Source organism: Anneissia japonica, unplaced genomic scaffold (genome assembly GCF_011630105.1).
Source record: "Anneissia japonica isolate Jap-2015-1 unplaced genomic scaffold, ASM1163010v1 scaffold284702_len192836_cov137, whole genome shotgun sequence".
NCBI classification, from domain to species: domain Eukaryota; kingdom Metazoa; phylum Echinodermata; class Crinoidea; order Comatulida; family Comatulidae; genus Anneissia; species Anneissia japonica.
Genome location: NW_022723205.1, coordinates 21699 through 38174, shown reverse-complemented (window position 1 = coordinate 38174; position 16476 = coordinate 21699). Strand labels below are relative to the sequence as shown.

General features: G+C 32.9%; 1 protein-coding gene across 3 annotated transcripts in view; it reads left to right on the top strand.

The window, feature by feature from the left end:
- The window catches only part of LOC117112121 (amyloid-beta A4 precursor protein-binding family B member 2-like), a 70896-nt gene extending 54691 nt beyond the window's left edge, over positions 1-16205 (top strand). For all 3 annotated transcript variants that reach the window (XM_033255171.1, XM_033255174.1, XM_033255175.1), the window contains 6 exons: positions 2921-3144; positions 5402-5485; positions 7756-7868; positions 8967-9143; positions 10596-10658; positions 12189-16205. In XM_033255171.1, coding sequence (XP_033111062.1) covers positions 2921-3144; positions 5402-5485; positions 7756-7868; positions 8967-9143; positions 10596-10658; positions 12189-12281 — 754 coding nt within the window. In that variant the 3' untranslated portion in view covers positions 12282-16205. The remainder of the gene's footprint in view (positions 1-2920; positions 3145-5401; positions 5486-7755; positions 7869-8966; positions 9144-10595; positions 10659-12188) is intronic.
- Positions 16206-16476: the final 271 nt, after the last annotated feature.

The window sequence follows — 16476 nt, the reverse complement described above, 5'->3', positions numbered from 1 at the left end:
TGGGGCCAAACTAGAAAGATTACATTCTTTGCCAATAATATATATATTAAAATGTATTACATTGATGAAAGTATGAGAAATGACAGTTTGTGGTTTTATTATATATACAATGTCTAGATGTGGAGTTTTTTTTAACTATAAATCCACTGTATCTGAATATAGATGGTAAATTAACGTCATCTCATTCCTTAACCACCATAAACTATGATTTTCTTGGAATTTTTATTATGTCTTAGTGGCTTGACAAATATACATAATTTTTATTATCCAATATTACAAATGGAAATCTTTAATATTAAATTTGTTAAATATATAGTCCATATCAGTGGTTCTTAAAAACTGCCTTGGGTGTACAGATTTACAAAAATGCCATGTTTGTTTTACAGAGAACATACATGCAGGTGAAAATATAGTATGCAAAGTTGATCCTATGGACTATGGTCCAAAGCATGATGGGAACATAATTTTTTTTTTCATACCAATTCAACCACACTCATTTCATTTTATTTAATTTATTTTCGCCTTTTAAGTCCAAGACAAGTATGGAGGGAGGGAGAGAGGAATAGGAAGATAATGTTGATGATACTGTAATGATAATAATTATAATAAAATGCTGTTGGTATGCAATACCGTACTCTAAAGTCAAAATAAGGTTGGACTCTATAAAACCACATCTGAAAGAAATGTACTGTAGGTTGTTTGCGAATGGTAAGCAGAAGACATGATTTTTCTATTTTGCAAATAGATTAAGATTCGCAGTCAATGCGTACATGCTAGAAATTGCAATTTTATGATGTATGATGTACATCGAGTGAAATGGGAAAATATTAAATGAGAAAAATATTAAGACTCCAATCCAGTTTATCAATTCTATTGTTCACTGTTCATCTTTACAGCATAAACATAAATAGATTGCGATTTGTGGGAGAATATCAAAGGCAGGTCATTGTATGCTTTCAAAGGTAATTATGCCGACTGTGAAAGTACAAGTAATCCCCTTAGGGGCGTGTGTCATCTTCGGGGGAATTAAACCATGTACTATATAAAGACTGTACTAAGAACATTTGGTGTTCAATAATTCATAGTTAATAACATTAATTAGAAAGTAGCCTCGATTAAAGTATTGTAGATTAGTTATAGTTGATTCATCTATGATTATATACTATAGTTTAATTATGTTTCTTTTGATGATATAGTAGCTAAGATGCGGTTTCCTAATGCTCGGCCATGATCTCTCATTTCTTTTGTGCATTGGGTTCGGTAATGGATTAACAGAGCCTTTTAGTGACAGGTTTAAGAATTAGGCTCAACAATACATTAATTTCATCCATCAGTATTACACTGCAAAGTGATGTACTCTCTCTGAAATGATACAGAAAATGTATTTTCATACGATACAATACTCTTTTATTGTCATTTTAACATGGTAAAAATGAATTTAGTAAAAAAAAAAGTTAAAATAGTTTTGATTGAATATCTTGCTGTCATATATATAAGATTACCGTACTCGCGTGAATAAGTGCCCGGGCGCTTAAAATATTTTTTAGACTTTCTGAGGGGCGCTTATTCAAACGGGGCGCTTATTTAAACGGGGCGCTTATGAAAAACAGAGTAGAAATTGAGGGGGAGCTTATGGAAATAGATGAAAATCGAAGGGTTCTTATGGGAAATTATTAAATTCAAGAGGCACTTTTTGAATGAAAAAAGATTATGTAAGGACATTACGAATGGTGGTTAGAAAATATAATCGTCCAGAGAACATGGCTCATGACAAGAATGCGTGAATATTTTCATAACAGCAAAATACCGTAGCAAATGCAAATAGTAGTGGTGAGTAGTGGTTAGCTTGTTAGCCATCGGCCGATTGAGATTAGCAGGATGGCAGGATCATTGTATTTTTTATTTGAAAACTCAGATGAGAATGTGCTAAAGGTGCAAATTGTCGGAAAAGAAAAAGAGGAGTAGGACTAGCCATAGACAAATAGGCCTATGTAAAAAGAGTAAAGTTGGAAATATACTGTCTGTCCAGGGATCGGAGCTCTCATCTGTCCAAGAGAAATATCCTCATTTTGATATTGACCTAAGAAGAATGTGTTTCCACTCTGCAGCTCAATTATGCCAACAACAGCAGTCCCAGGATTAATTGGGTTATTGACTTGCTAAAAAGTGCACTTATTAAAATTAGAAGGGCGCTTATTCAAACGGGGCGCTTAAGGGAATTTTCACGTTAGGAGGGGCGGTTATTCGAGAGGGGTGCTTATTCAAACGGGGCGCTTATTTGCGCGAGTACGGTACATGATACAGCCATTTCATTTCATATCAATACATATTTAATTTTAACATTTCTGTACCATATATTCTTTAAATATTTTTTGCTTTGAATGTCTTTTTACTACTGTCTATATTTTCTTTTTGCAAGTTCAATAAATATTGGATTCTAAATGGTTCTTTTTTTATGTGGAAATAATTCTTTCTCTGTTGCTGGTCCAAAGCCCTGGAACCAACTACATAAGACTGTGTCATTCACTAATCTTGCCTGTCTTTAAATCTTGGCACAAAACCCAATCTTGATCTGTTTTCATATTGAATTCTGACCTTTTTTCCTCTTCTTTTTAGTTTATCTTCTTCTGTTCATATCACATGGGTTGTGGTTTCTAGCGCATAAAGACAATTTAATATATTATTGGTTTTATAAGTGTAATTACCTTTTTTTTTGCCTCAAAACGTTGACATTACATATGAAGGAATTTTAATGTTGGTATCTACAGTATGTTTATATGAGATGTAATATGAAAAAATATAAGAAATAAATGCTTTTTAATAATAATAATATTAAATGATAATGTTTATCAGGTGTAAACATTTTAATGCAAGCTGAGCTGGTATCTAAACAGTATTTTGGTTTTTTTTTTCTTTGCAGAGACTTTGCTTATGTTGCTCGGGACAAACAGACGAAACGGTACAAATGCCACGTTTTCCGCTGCGACATCCCTGCCAAGGCCATTGCTAGCGCCCTCCACGAGATCTGCTCGCGTGTGATGAAGGATAGACAGAAGGGCAACACCATTTCGATGGTGACACCTTGTCATGTGATCCAGCAAAAACGGCTGTCGGCAGCAAGCCCTGACACCACGCCAACAAAAGGTAAGATTCGTAACGTAGCTGGATTTCTTGATTTTTTTTTTTTTTATTCAGGACAAAGAATGGAGAAGCAGATCTAATTTACCAGTTTTTTGTATTTAAGTTGTTGGTTGGCTGTTGTTCACAACAAGTAGACTAAGTTCTAGCCCTAATTCTAGTGGCCTTATGAATCGAAATACTAGTACAATTTAGAGAATACAACATTAAAGATAAACACTTTTTTTTTTATAAGAACACTGAGGCTGAAATTGCTTAAAAATTAAGAACAAAATAATAAATTGATTCTGAGGTAAAACGTGAAAAGAGGTTTTAATTGTTTTTTTTTGTTTTTTTTTAGAAAACCAACAAATCTTATCTGTACCTTATATGCAGTACAGAAATATATTGCTGCACAATAATAATTTGTTATGTTTTAAAAATGTGTAAAACAAGAACAAAATAAGAAGGCTAAGCCTGGGCAAATCTTATTGGTTATTATAAAAAAAAAAAGTGAAATTCATCATTTTCATTTTCAAGTTATCAAGTTTCCAAGTTAATCTATATTTTAGAAGACTTTGTACTAACATAAATTTTTGGCTCTACACATCTAAGTAAACATACTTTTTTCATTGCCTGAAATCATGCATAAGTCAGATTGCAATAATTATAAAATATAGATAATAGATGCAGTCTTGCAATGAAATGTAGTATGTACGCAATTTTTATGGACATTTTTATACAGTAAATCAGCCCATGACAGCATGATATTATGACAGTCTCATGTATGCTTGTGGTGATAAGCCTATCTGACCTTAGAGTGACCTCAAATTCTAATTTATAACCATTTTCCCTTTACAGTGTGACCGCTGTTTGGACCCGATTTTTGTACATTAATTAAAGGTTCGATAGTGTATTAATAATATCTTTACAAATCAAAGCCCATCATAATGGAGTGGCACCTTATTTTTCCAGCTAGTGCCCCCTCATTTGATCAAGCCCTTTCAATTAACCTTTACACCTACCATCAGCATAGTGTAGGAAAACATACCAGTAGGAAATAATGCCAGTAGGAATACACACCACAAAAATGGAACAAAGTATTTCACAATAGGGTTATTGTTTTTTGCAAAAAAACATTCAAGTAATTAACAGATTAACAGATTTTATTAGGTTTTTTTTATTTAATTATCATTAATTATAATTTATTAAATTAAATACAACCTAATTAACTGATTTATTAGGGTGTATTTAAAATATAATACATTTACTTAAATAAATACAGCCTTAAATCAGAAAAATTAGGTTGTATTTTTGTGTGATAACCCCACTCTATGCCTTAAACAATACTCCTATTATGGAATAGTTTATTTCACTGTTGTGGTATTTATTCCTACTTGGCATTTTTTCCTACTGTCATTTTTTCAGATTTCCCATCAGGAGCCCCTTCTCTTTGTCAATATTTCTGGACTGAATGTAGTTTAGTAATAAATTAATGGCTTAAATTACATATTTGAACTTTTAAAATGAATCTACAGAGTATACGCACTTGTTCATTGTACATTTTGTGATATAAATTATCACTTTCGAAATAATATAGATCAAAAGATTTTCATTTAGCACTATGAAAAATCACAAAACCATGAGGATTATTTATAGAAACAATTTTCCAGCGATTTATTTTATTCCGTCCTTCGTTTTTTTCTACTCTCATTGCAAATTTGAATGCAAATCACATCTCACTTCTATTAACATTGCCTGAAATGTCCAATGGCATGTACTAGGCACTGCACCTTTTTTCCCCAAGGGTGAATTGCGATTTTAATTCAATTTAATTAGTTGATCACCGAAACATAAGCAGGCCAGATGACATGGTTGAGAAATGTGGTACGCTGGGAATGAAATATAATTATTTGATATGTTGTAGATAACCAATTTCCATTTATAATGAGCTCTACTTAAATGTAACATAGAGTAATGTACTGTGCTAACTTAATTAATTCATTTGGTAATTGTTTACTGATATAGGTTATGTTCATTCATAATTTATTTCAAATTACATTGTAGCTATTAGCTAAACCATACTTCTGATATAGTGTACCACATTTCCCATTATGCAAATGTATGTTTTTCCTTTGGCCATCTTTTTAGATTTAAAAAAAAATGGGCCTTGTCCATTTCTATTTTCAATATAATTTTGTGCAAAACAAAATAAAATTTCCTTTTATGGACAATCTTGATACAATGATAATGATATCAATGATAATTATGTTCATCTTTGCAGTTGATTTTCCAACACCTAAGGCCGAGCCAACCACAACATTCAGAGCCCACTATCTTGGATGTACACCTGTAACGCAGCCTAGAGGTAGGTATAAGCAAGATTACAAGCCTGGTTTACATAAAATTATTATAGTATATCAGTGAGTCACCGACAGTTTTCTAGGCCTAGAAAAAAAGAAGACCACTAGCCCAAAGATTGCTTCATCTGGGGTCTGGGCTAGGACTACTTTTAATAGGGTTCAGCTTCTCTGATTTATCACAGACTAATCGAGAAGGCTTCCAACTCTGTTGGGGGACTGTGCAATTGTGATTTGCTGGAGTGAGAGTGTAGAAATTTTATGGAATCAAGACTTTACACATGCTGATCACATCATTTAAAACTCAACTCTAGATATTCTAAAGGTGAATCATACATTGATTATTGTATCATTATTGCATAAATTTGTTTGTAATATACATCAATTAGCATTGGTTTTAGCATTCAAACGCAGATATTGCACCTCTCGCAATTTGATCAGTAGTCATCAATCTCTTATTCTTTTGATTTAAAAAATGGTTGTGTGAATTAATTGCAGACAGATACGCAGTGTATAGGATTATAGTAAAAACACTATTAATGACAGTGCAACAATTTTATAGAAACTTAGCGGTGTAATAGAATATAAATAAATATAAGATTATAATGATAAAAATGATATCTATGGCTGAATTAATCACAATTCTTCATTCATCGACCACCGTTATGAATACGGATTACTTATTAATGTGGTTGCCTTGGTAATGCTAACTGCCGCTTAAACTTTTCAACCTTCCGAAGGGGAAAAAAAGTATCAGAAAATGACTTGTATCCAGATGCTACCAGATTGATGACATGCCATTAATGAGCTAAACGATGTCTGTTAAACCGGAGTAGACAATGTAATTTAATTAATTGCTTGCTGACTACACATGGAACATATATCAAACAGTATGTGTAGAATGCAAAGACAGGTTTGATGTTAGCGACGACATGTTTTGTATATGCTTCTGTTAATTGTTACAAGTCTTGTTTTGGTCAGGCTTTTCTGTGTGATTGTTCACCTACCTTGTAAGTCACAGTGTGGTGATTTTGTTTTGTTGAAAATCATGAAAACCCCTTGTTTTGCATGGCCTGACAGGCAGTCATCTGTGAAAAGTAATATTAAAACTGAGCATTAAGTGGTTTAAAAACAGTGCATGAAGGTTCCTGGAAACATTTGGGTTTGGGTGCTGGCCTCGGTGTTAAATCAAAAATTCACTTTGACCCTCCAACCACTTTTATGCCAAACCCTGTTCAAGATTGTTCATAGTTATTAATATTTTTATCTATAACAATTATTAAAAAAATACATATCTGTGGTAAAAATGATATACTGTAACACAGCGCTATTCCATCGCCAGTGGCATATCTAGGGAGAGCGCTTGCCCCTCCAAAAATTACTTGCCCCCCCCCCTCCCAGTCGCCCTCAAAAATCATGGTCAAGCAGTTAAAAAGACCTAAAATCACCTTATTTTGCGAAATTAGCACCCATCAACTGATCTCTTATACACATCTAGATGTGTTTGTGGGGGCCCCCCCCCCATCAGCACCTCCATTTCAAGACTTCCAGATACGCCATTGTCCATCCCACCGATAAATTGTAATGGATCATTAATATGCACATAGCTAGGACCAACACGTTAAATATCTCTTTCAAAGAGACAGCACAGTATAATAAATTCCATTTCAGCGAGAACATTGAAAAAATTGAACATACTACCATACCGTAAAACCTTGAATACAAGCCCAGTGGGCTTAATCTTGAGAAGAAGCCCATCTTGAATTGAAGCCCTTTTTTAGTCTGCAAAAGTAGCTTTGAAAAGAAGCCTATTTCTAAAAGAATTCTATTACACAGTACATGAATTTCAAAGAAACAAAAAAAAACAAAAAAAAACAGTGCTTGGTTTACACAGTAGTTTTGTGATTATAATGCCGGTTGTACTTCATCATACAGACTGATTTTACAGTGGCCATAATAATTTATCGTTTTATAGTAGTAATTCGCAATAATTACAGCATTCATCTCGGAAAAAAAAAGCCTATTCAAAATTCGCAAAAAAAAAAAAAGGAAGAAGCCAGGGGCTTCTATTCAAGGTTTTACAGTATTTGAATATAAATCCAGTGATTATCTCCTTTTTAGCTAACTAATGCTGCTAATTTAGTTATGTTGCCCTGTATTACATCAAAGAATATAATAAATTATATATTTTTTATTATTACTATTTGATTTCTATTATAAATTAATTATAAGTCAGGAACTAATTGTTAATTGGTTTATATTTCTGTTGTGCCTGTAGGTATTGAGACAATTAATGAAGCTGTGAATAAGCTGTATCATTTACCAGAGGAGGACTGGATTCCAGTTAGGGTAGAAGTAGCCATCTCCACCATTACTATTACCAATATAAAGGTATGTAGGTCAATTGATCATGGTGACAACGCTGTGGATAATAATTAGGTAATGGGGTTATTCACATTACGCCAAATGAAGTTATTTGAACGAATGTTAGTAATAGCTGTAATGATTGGCAAGCCTATTGAATGTTATTAATAACAATATTCAGTATTTATATAGCACCTGCATTCATTTTTGAACAAATGTTGTTGATAGTAGATATAATGATTTGTAAGCCTGTCAAATATTATTATTATTAATAACAATATTCAATATTTATATAATGCCTTTAACAATTCAGAGACTGTGAGTCTGCATGCTTGCTATGTTATTGCTCTTCATTGGATCAATATTGAAAAAAATTGCTATGGATATAATTATCATCAAAATATGGTTACTTGATCCATTGCTGGGCTCTAATTGTATAAGTGGTTTTACTTATAGGAGCCGGGGGTACAGATAATGGCTTTACAACTGGTGGGGTCAAAAGGAAGAAGTCCACTAGAAGTCAGGGGAAAAGTCCCTTAGATCCAAAGTATTCTTCTAACATGTAAATAATCATCAATTTGATGGTATTTGGGGATGATGTAAGGGGATGGATGTTTTGGTTTGTCAGCGGGGGTTCTCTTAAAAGGGAAATTCGCCTAATCATAGGAGCCCCTGGTTTGTAGTGACAGTGCAATGAACAATCTCAGTTCCATGCGGAATATACATGTTGTCGCTTCAGTGCAGTATAATGCACTTTTTACCAGGTCAACTACCAACATCATACTACCCATTACAGCTATAATCTTATGGTCCCATAGAGGGGCTGTTTCAGGGGGTGGAGAGAGACAAATGTAAATGAATGCCTTACCCATGAAGCAATCAAATGGCAAGCCTGGAAATAGAACTACTGCCTGACCTCTCAGGATTGACAGCAACAATCACTACGCCGGACCAACTGTCCACAACCAATGCACAAATTACTCCCACAAAACAGGAAAGAAGGTTACTGTTACTACTAATACTATTTTACTATTGTATTGTTATTGTAAATTTAACTACATAATAGGGAAAGTGTCCCATATTTATCACTACCTTATACATTCTGATATATGCTCTTGTTTACAGACCAAAGAAATCATCTCTGAAAGCCGCATACGTTTCTTATCGTTCCTTGGAATCGGGCCAAATATTCGGCAATTTGGATACATCATGTGTTCAGGGAAGAATCAGTTCAGCTGCCACGTCCTATGTTGTGAACATTCCTCGGGAGGCCTAGCTAAAGCCATAGAAGCTGCTTGCAAGGTTTGACTACTCTTTTCTTTGTAGCTTGGTGGGTTAAGATGTGCTTGCCTTCTAATCCCAAGGTCCTGGGTTCAAATTCTGTGACAGCACGACAACATACCTCCACTCCCTAAAGCCTAGTTTCCATAAAATCGCTACATGCTGTCGCTGACTCTAAATTTTTTTCAGTTTAATCAGTAAGCATTCCTGATTGCGTCGCAGACAGCTATGCAGTTTAATTTATTTAAGAGGGCCTCTGAACATCAGCCAACCTTCTAGAATACGCTAGCAGGTTACCCTCTTTAAATATGGATTTTAGAAGTAATAGTATACATGAAGCAAAAAAATTTAGATGAAGAAGCCACTTTTGGTTATCATTTATTTCAGATCCAGTTGTTGAGAAACTAATTTATATATTGACTTGGCCTAAATATCCATTCTATGCATCTTTTCAAAGTAAAATGTAACTTTTGTTTTTTGTTTGACCATTATGAAATAAATATTCTGACAACTAATTGTTAAGGAACAGAGAATCCCACTTTTCACTCTTCGATATTTTTGTTTTTTTGGGCTAACATTCATAGAATTGCCTGATTAGAAAACAAGAAATTTTAACATTGTAAAACAGTAGGGTTTATTTAAGATCTGTCCATGTGAAGTTGTATGTTACAATTACCTTCGATTTATGTTTCTATGATATGACGTCGTCATGCCTACAGTATATGTGGGTATGATATATGGCATCATCATGCCTATATGTGGGTGTGAAATGACATCATCCCCGTATATCATAAACATAAATTTATCACATTATGCTTGGTGGTGTGCATAGAACTTTAAACAAAAGAGAGCAGCTTAGCTCAGTCGGCTAATCTGGTGGTAGCCACTGTGTGTGTGCTGAACCGTGGAGATCTCTAGGTCTCTGGTTCAATTCCCATCACTGCCTCTCCTTGTGTTTCAGCTAGAGGGCTGAAATACAAGTTACAATCTTTTGGATGAGACATTTAAGCCGTTGGTCCCGTGTGCATAATTGCTTATATGCACGTTAAAGAACGTAGTACATTCTTTGGAAAAGAGTAGGGGATTGTCTCCCGGTGTACTGTTCAATCACCACCAGAAAGACCCCACTGGAAATAAGTCTTCTTCTAGACTTCCGTGGGCTATCCTTGGTGTTTACACTGAATATATCCAATCGAATCCAACCTGTGATATGCTGATTTTAGAAAAACACTTTCAGGATTCAAACCCAATACTCTCCAAGTACTTTGAATGTTACATAACAAAATTGAAAGAGCTGTGGTTTTTTCGTTAAGATGCTATCCTTCAAATTTGCATGTTCAATTGTTTACTTATTCATTTTATGAAGGTTTTTTTAAATTTTTCTCAGTAGGTTTGATTTGTTATGAATTCCGTGTACACACTGTGAAACAAACAAATGTATAAACGATTTTTCATTATTTTTTTATAATTTAGTTGAGGTATCAAAAATGCTTGGATGCTAGACCCACAGGACAGCAAAATCAATCAGATTCAAAGGTGAGTGCATTATAATAAATAATTAAATTGATTAAATCTAATAAGACCCAATAAAATGAAAGGTAAGTATTGATTCAATATAGATTGCTTTACTTAGATTAATTTGGTTTGTTTTTATTCAAATATCTTTAGCAAGAAAAATTAAAGATGACAGTTAAATCCATTTATACCTTGGTCTTACAGAATTTAGTAATATCATGCTACAGACCAATTTGAAAAATTTATTTTCACTACTCCCAGAAAGAAAGATAACTTGATAGCTCTCATTAATTGAAACAAGATATAGATTAACACAGTGTTACGTCACGATAACACGTGATACTACTCCGTTTCTATCTTTGCAATTCGATGATATTTTCACCATTAACAAACCATTGATCCAAATTTCTAACATAATTATTAAGATGTTGTATCTTACTTTTTCTTTGTAAATTTCAATTGATGATTAAATGTGTGTTCGATAAGTAATATAATGCGAGCTTTTGTGTTTTTAGTACATTTTGATGGTAAAGTATTAGATTTTTAAATGCCTATTCCAGAAAGCCTATGCAGTCATTCAGGCGTAATGAACGGTAACCAACGTCTGTTGGCAACAGAGAGCACCACCTGCAGTTGTGACGACACGACTGTGGTACTCTATGTTGTAGATCAGGTGACCCTCAAACTTTTTGGCCTACGACCCACACAAATGTGCAGGCAATTTTCTGTGCTCAATTCCGGAACATCAAGATACAGATCCTAAAATTAAAAGTGGGTCATTAATATGTGAACAAAATTACTTAGGTTGCGTTCTCTTTACTACAGCAAATTTCAGCGTGAGATAAAATTCAACTCTTTAAAATCCTAAGGAGTTTTGCAACCTACTTTATTTGATGACCCAAGATTGGGTCATGACCTTTTGTTTGAGAACTGCTGTTGTAGATTATATTTGAATAGGTAAATTGTGTGCTTATGGGGAAAAAAATTTCTAAACTGACAAATTGTATAACCATTAAATATTTGCCTGATTTGATGGTTCACTCTCAGGTCCATTGAGTAATCACACTCTTATATAATTAATTGTTGCATATTGCACCCATTGTTATGAATACAAACAGGCTGTTAACAATTGACATGCATGATAGACAGGTTATTGTTTGCCAGTGATGTTTTGGTGGTGTCCCATAATGCATCAGTGTCTATGAAGTTCCAAATATCATAAATTTAATTTTTTGTGTATTTGAAGTTAATTTATTATTATTATTGAACCATTGGGTTACAGAATTAAAATTTAATTGAAGATCTTTCTGAAGTATAGTGGGGGTTAGAGAGCTACAAAGAATAGTTGTCATCAAAATACATGACACATTTACCTTGGATTGCATTAGGTAGAGAGTTCACAAAGATATTGAAAAGAAGGGGTCTTAAAATAGATCCCTGTTTTATACCAATATTTATTTTCGTTGAGATTTGTCATATTATTTCAATACACAATGTTAATCGGTTAACATTTAATAATAATGTAATAATTTGTTTTTATTACCTTTGCAGGCATGGGGTAGTGGAATCCGGCATTTCTTCAACCGGATAGGAAGTTTTCGGAGAAAAAACCCACCCACTGCTGTAGAACCGACAGCCGTCTGATGATAAATTCCATGACCTTTTACTGACCTATCCCATAACTGACAGTCTGACCACCCCCACATGCTTACCGTTAATAGTAACAGCAGCATCAGCAACATAATGTTTTTGGTCCACCCCAACATGACCTGAGTTCACTAAACTGGATGGAAATTGACGCACATCAGAGAGAAGTGTGCTAGAAATTGATCGCCCCCAAATCCAGGCCTCCTTCCCATAATACCATCACCATTACGCTATACGTTGTACTACAGTTTCAAGTAGAAAAATGTACATAGGACAGTTAGCCATTTTCGGATTTGAAGCTTTTGAGGAGTGGCAGCCAATATTGATTTCAAAAAGCTTTGTATTAAAAAAAAAACAAACTGAAAAAAAAAACACATTCAAGCTGCTGAGTTTTAATATACAAGAATGGCAAAAAAAAAAAATAAGAAGATACGTTGGATATAGATGTAGAAACTATAGTCACAAATGTTCATTCAAAATGTGATTTACTATGAAAAACTGTTTTCTGTATAAGATTCTTGGAATGTAATGTCTGGTAGGTATTGAATACACTGGTTCTTTTTTCTGTGGTTTTATCCGGTCGCTGTGCAATTTCCTCGTATTTATGCACAATTTTGTAACTTGTAAGGTGCTTATATCCCATAATATCCTGTAAAATTCGTGCTAGAAAAACACAACAGTCTCGAAAAATGAACGGAAAAAAATGTAATGCCGTAATTCAGTGTTGTGGTTTTTTTGTCACCTTGGTAAAAAATGTATTACATGTCATTGCATTAAGCACTGTTCCTACATATTATCGTGGTTCCTCAATTTTAGACAATGTTTACAATCATATTACTAATTTATGCATGTATTTTGTACATGCATTGTGATTGGTTGCACATTAGCCAATTGGTTATACGATGTATAGGCTGATGGTATTTGTCAGTTCTCATTGGTTGATTTTTGACCAAAAATGAACTAAAGCCAAATCATGGTTGTTGTATCATCTGATATTACATTTCATATTCTTGCATAAGGAACATTGTATTTTTACATGAATGTATTATCACACCTGTTTATTAATTAATTGGCTAATTTGCATACATGTGTAGTATTCATTTCCATAATGTGTATCTATACAGTGGTAATGAACTGATTAATATCTATAAGATAAATTTGCATACCGGTGTCTATGTGAATAACTTAACATACAGGTAAACATTTGCATCAGTTAAGGGTGTTGGTTTCACTTCTAAAGTCTCCAGGTAGATTTAAATCAATTACATCACAATAATTCTGTATATACATAAAATGCATACAGCTCATTAAGCTGATGATCTACCTACATACATAAGTGGTTTTTTTTCTGTGTAATTTGCATACAAATATGCAAGTGGTAGGTAATGAATATGTATAAGATTTCATAAATATAATTTTAGGAAAGATTAAAGTACTCTTGGTGGATACACTTAAATTATTTTATTAGCCAATCAGAAAGATCATCTGAAAAAACAATACTCATGTATTTAGTATTTGTGCTATTTATTTTAATGTTTTAAAAACATAATTATTGCAATAATTATTTTAATGTCACTTTACGAAATTATGATTTCTGTTTTTTTATGGAATAATTTTTCCTATATTTTTGTAACTTATGAGTTAATTGTGTTTTTCCTAACAATGATTTTCTAAGTTTATTTTTCATGTGCTTCCATTATTTTAGTTTTTAATGCTACTCATAAAATATGCAGTTATGTAAATTCATATTCATATCAAATCTAAATATTACATATGACTTAAAAGTGGATAATGTATCAATCTGTAACAATGTCTATACCAAAATATAGAAAGATAGAAACTTAATTTTAATATAGAGTTTAGACTGATAAATTATTATAAATATTAACCTAAAAAAATTTGTTAAATTATTTTTTTCTGGAATGATATTAGCAGCACTAGTTGTATTATATTATATTGGTCTCAGAGTATTCATTCGGAATGATGTCCATGAGGCATTAGGCAGAGGTTGTCATATCAGTTATGATGCCTTGCCAATGATATTGCCATGCCAACAATTTTGCAATGTCGGTCATGTTGCCAGGTCAACCAATGTTGCAATGCCTACTATGTTGCCATGACAACATTTTGCATTGTCAAACATCTTGCCATGCCAACAAATAGGACACATGTTGTCTAGTCAGTGGTGTTGCCAACCATAACATAGTTTTCATGTTGATTGCCACGGCAACAATGTTGCCATGCTTTTCCATATTGATTGCCATGGCAACAATCTTGCCATGCTTTATGTTTGCAATATCATGTTGCCAAGCCATCAATAATTATTAAAATATCAACCATGTTGCTAAGTCACTTTGTTGCTACGTCAACTGTATTGCCTTGTCGACGGTTGTGCCAGGTCATTGTTTTTGCTATATCAGTGGTGTTGCCATGCCAATAATATACCAAGATGAAATGTTTCTTTAATATAGAATACAAATATGAAACATAGTCAAAGTACTTATACAAAATTATTAAAATCAATATTTTAGGATATATATGTTCTTGTTACTTTAGAAATATTAGGTAATGAATCATTTGAACATATTCATTTTTTTTAGATTTAAGTTTGTATTCATTTTCGGCAATGAATGTTAAAAGCCACTGTACTATTGCCAAATTATTTTTATACAAAATGTATGACAAAGTTGTAACAGTTATAGTAATATCTTCTCTAAGTTGTTTATAATTGTAATATATGTCAGTTTAACAGTGAGATGTATAGACCAGTATGTTCTACTTCAGTACAAACATGTTTTCATTTCTGATTTTATCTATTGATAACCTGTTTTCAGTTAACTTTTTTTCTTTTCATTTTGGCTATACTGTACTGTACTTAAGATGAGTTGGCTCGCTTATGATTGTTGTTGTTGATGGAATCGGGACCGATTCTAAATATTTTAAGCACCTCTTTTGCATTTTAGACATAATTCTGTTAAAGAATTAGTCATTGGACAAATGTTTAGCTTGACCATACTATCAAATTTTATGTGACAAATAAATAGGATATGCAATTATTTGGGTATATGACATTATCATGCCCATATATGGCACATTATGTCCATATATGGGCACTGCCATATATGGGCACATCACACATAAAATGTGATAGTGTGAATAAAGCTTTACATTATATTCCAGTTTTAATAAGCAGCTGATGCCCATCATATTGAATTTGTTGATTTTTTTTCTTCTCACTTCTAATGTTGTAACTATTTTTTAATGAACCAGTATTTTGTCTTGAAAATAATAGTCAAATATTCAACTAAGTATTGATGGAGTAAAAAAAGGACTAGTGATTTTAAAATTATAAATTTCTTTTAGTGTGTCTACTTTTGTATAGAGTACAAAGGAATGAAATAATGACAAAGATGATATTTTAATGTTTGTTGGACAGGTCAAATAATAATGAAGTAGATATTTAAAATAGAGGAACATTAATGAGGTCATTGGCCTTAATGATCATGTAATTTTCCTCATTTATCCCACAAGTTAACATGTTTAAAGAGACCAAATTTTATCACTTTAAATAGAAATGTTAGTATATTCTCTAACTGAGGTTTTCTTCATTTCTATTGCATGAATAATTATAAATATTTTCATCAACAATATGATCAGTTTTTTTTTTTGTTGTAAAAACTGCATAACAAATGTTGGGTGGATATTGGTCTGACATAGAGGGCACTATACCATTTTTATTATGACAAGCAGCAACACAGGGATATTTTTAAATGTTTTATTCACTATCATAAATTATATTGTAAATTGTTGTATCCTAAAGCTCATATGTATTGTAAAGTTATGAAAAATACTATTATGTATGTGTTTGTGTATAATGTAGATATAAATTAATTAAATCAGTTATATGGTCGGCAAAGAAAAGTTTTTGTCAGTTTTGTTTGTCTTCATTTATAATTGGTGGTTGAAACAGGGCCTAAATGAAACAAATAAAGGGCAAACAAGTTTTGAATTTTTTTTTTAAAGTGTGAAAGTGATTGATGTATCCTATAGCCGCCACTGTCTAGGACTAGCCTTCATTTACGTTAAATTAGGCTATGCAGAATCTGTTGTAAGGCCCTGGCCCTAATAAGGCCCTGACCTAGCCCAGCAGACATACTGACGTTGGTTTGACGTCGAAATCAGGTTGGGACGT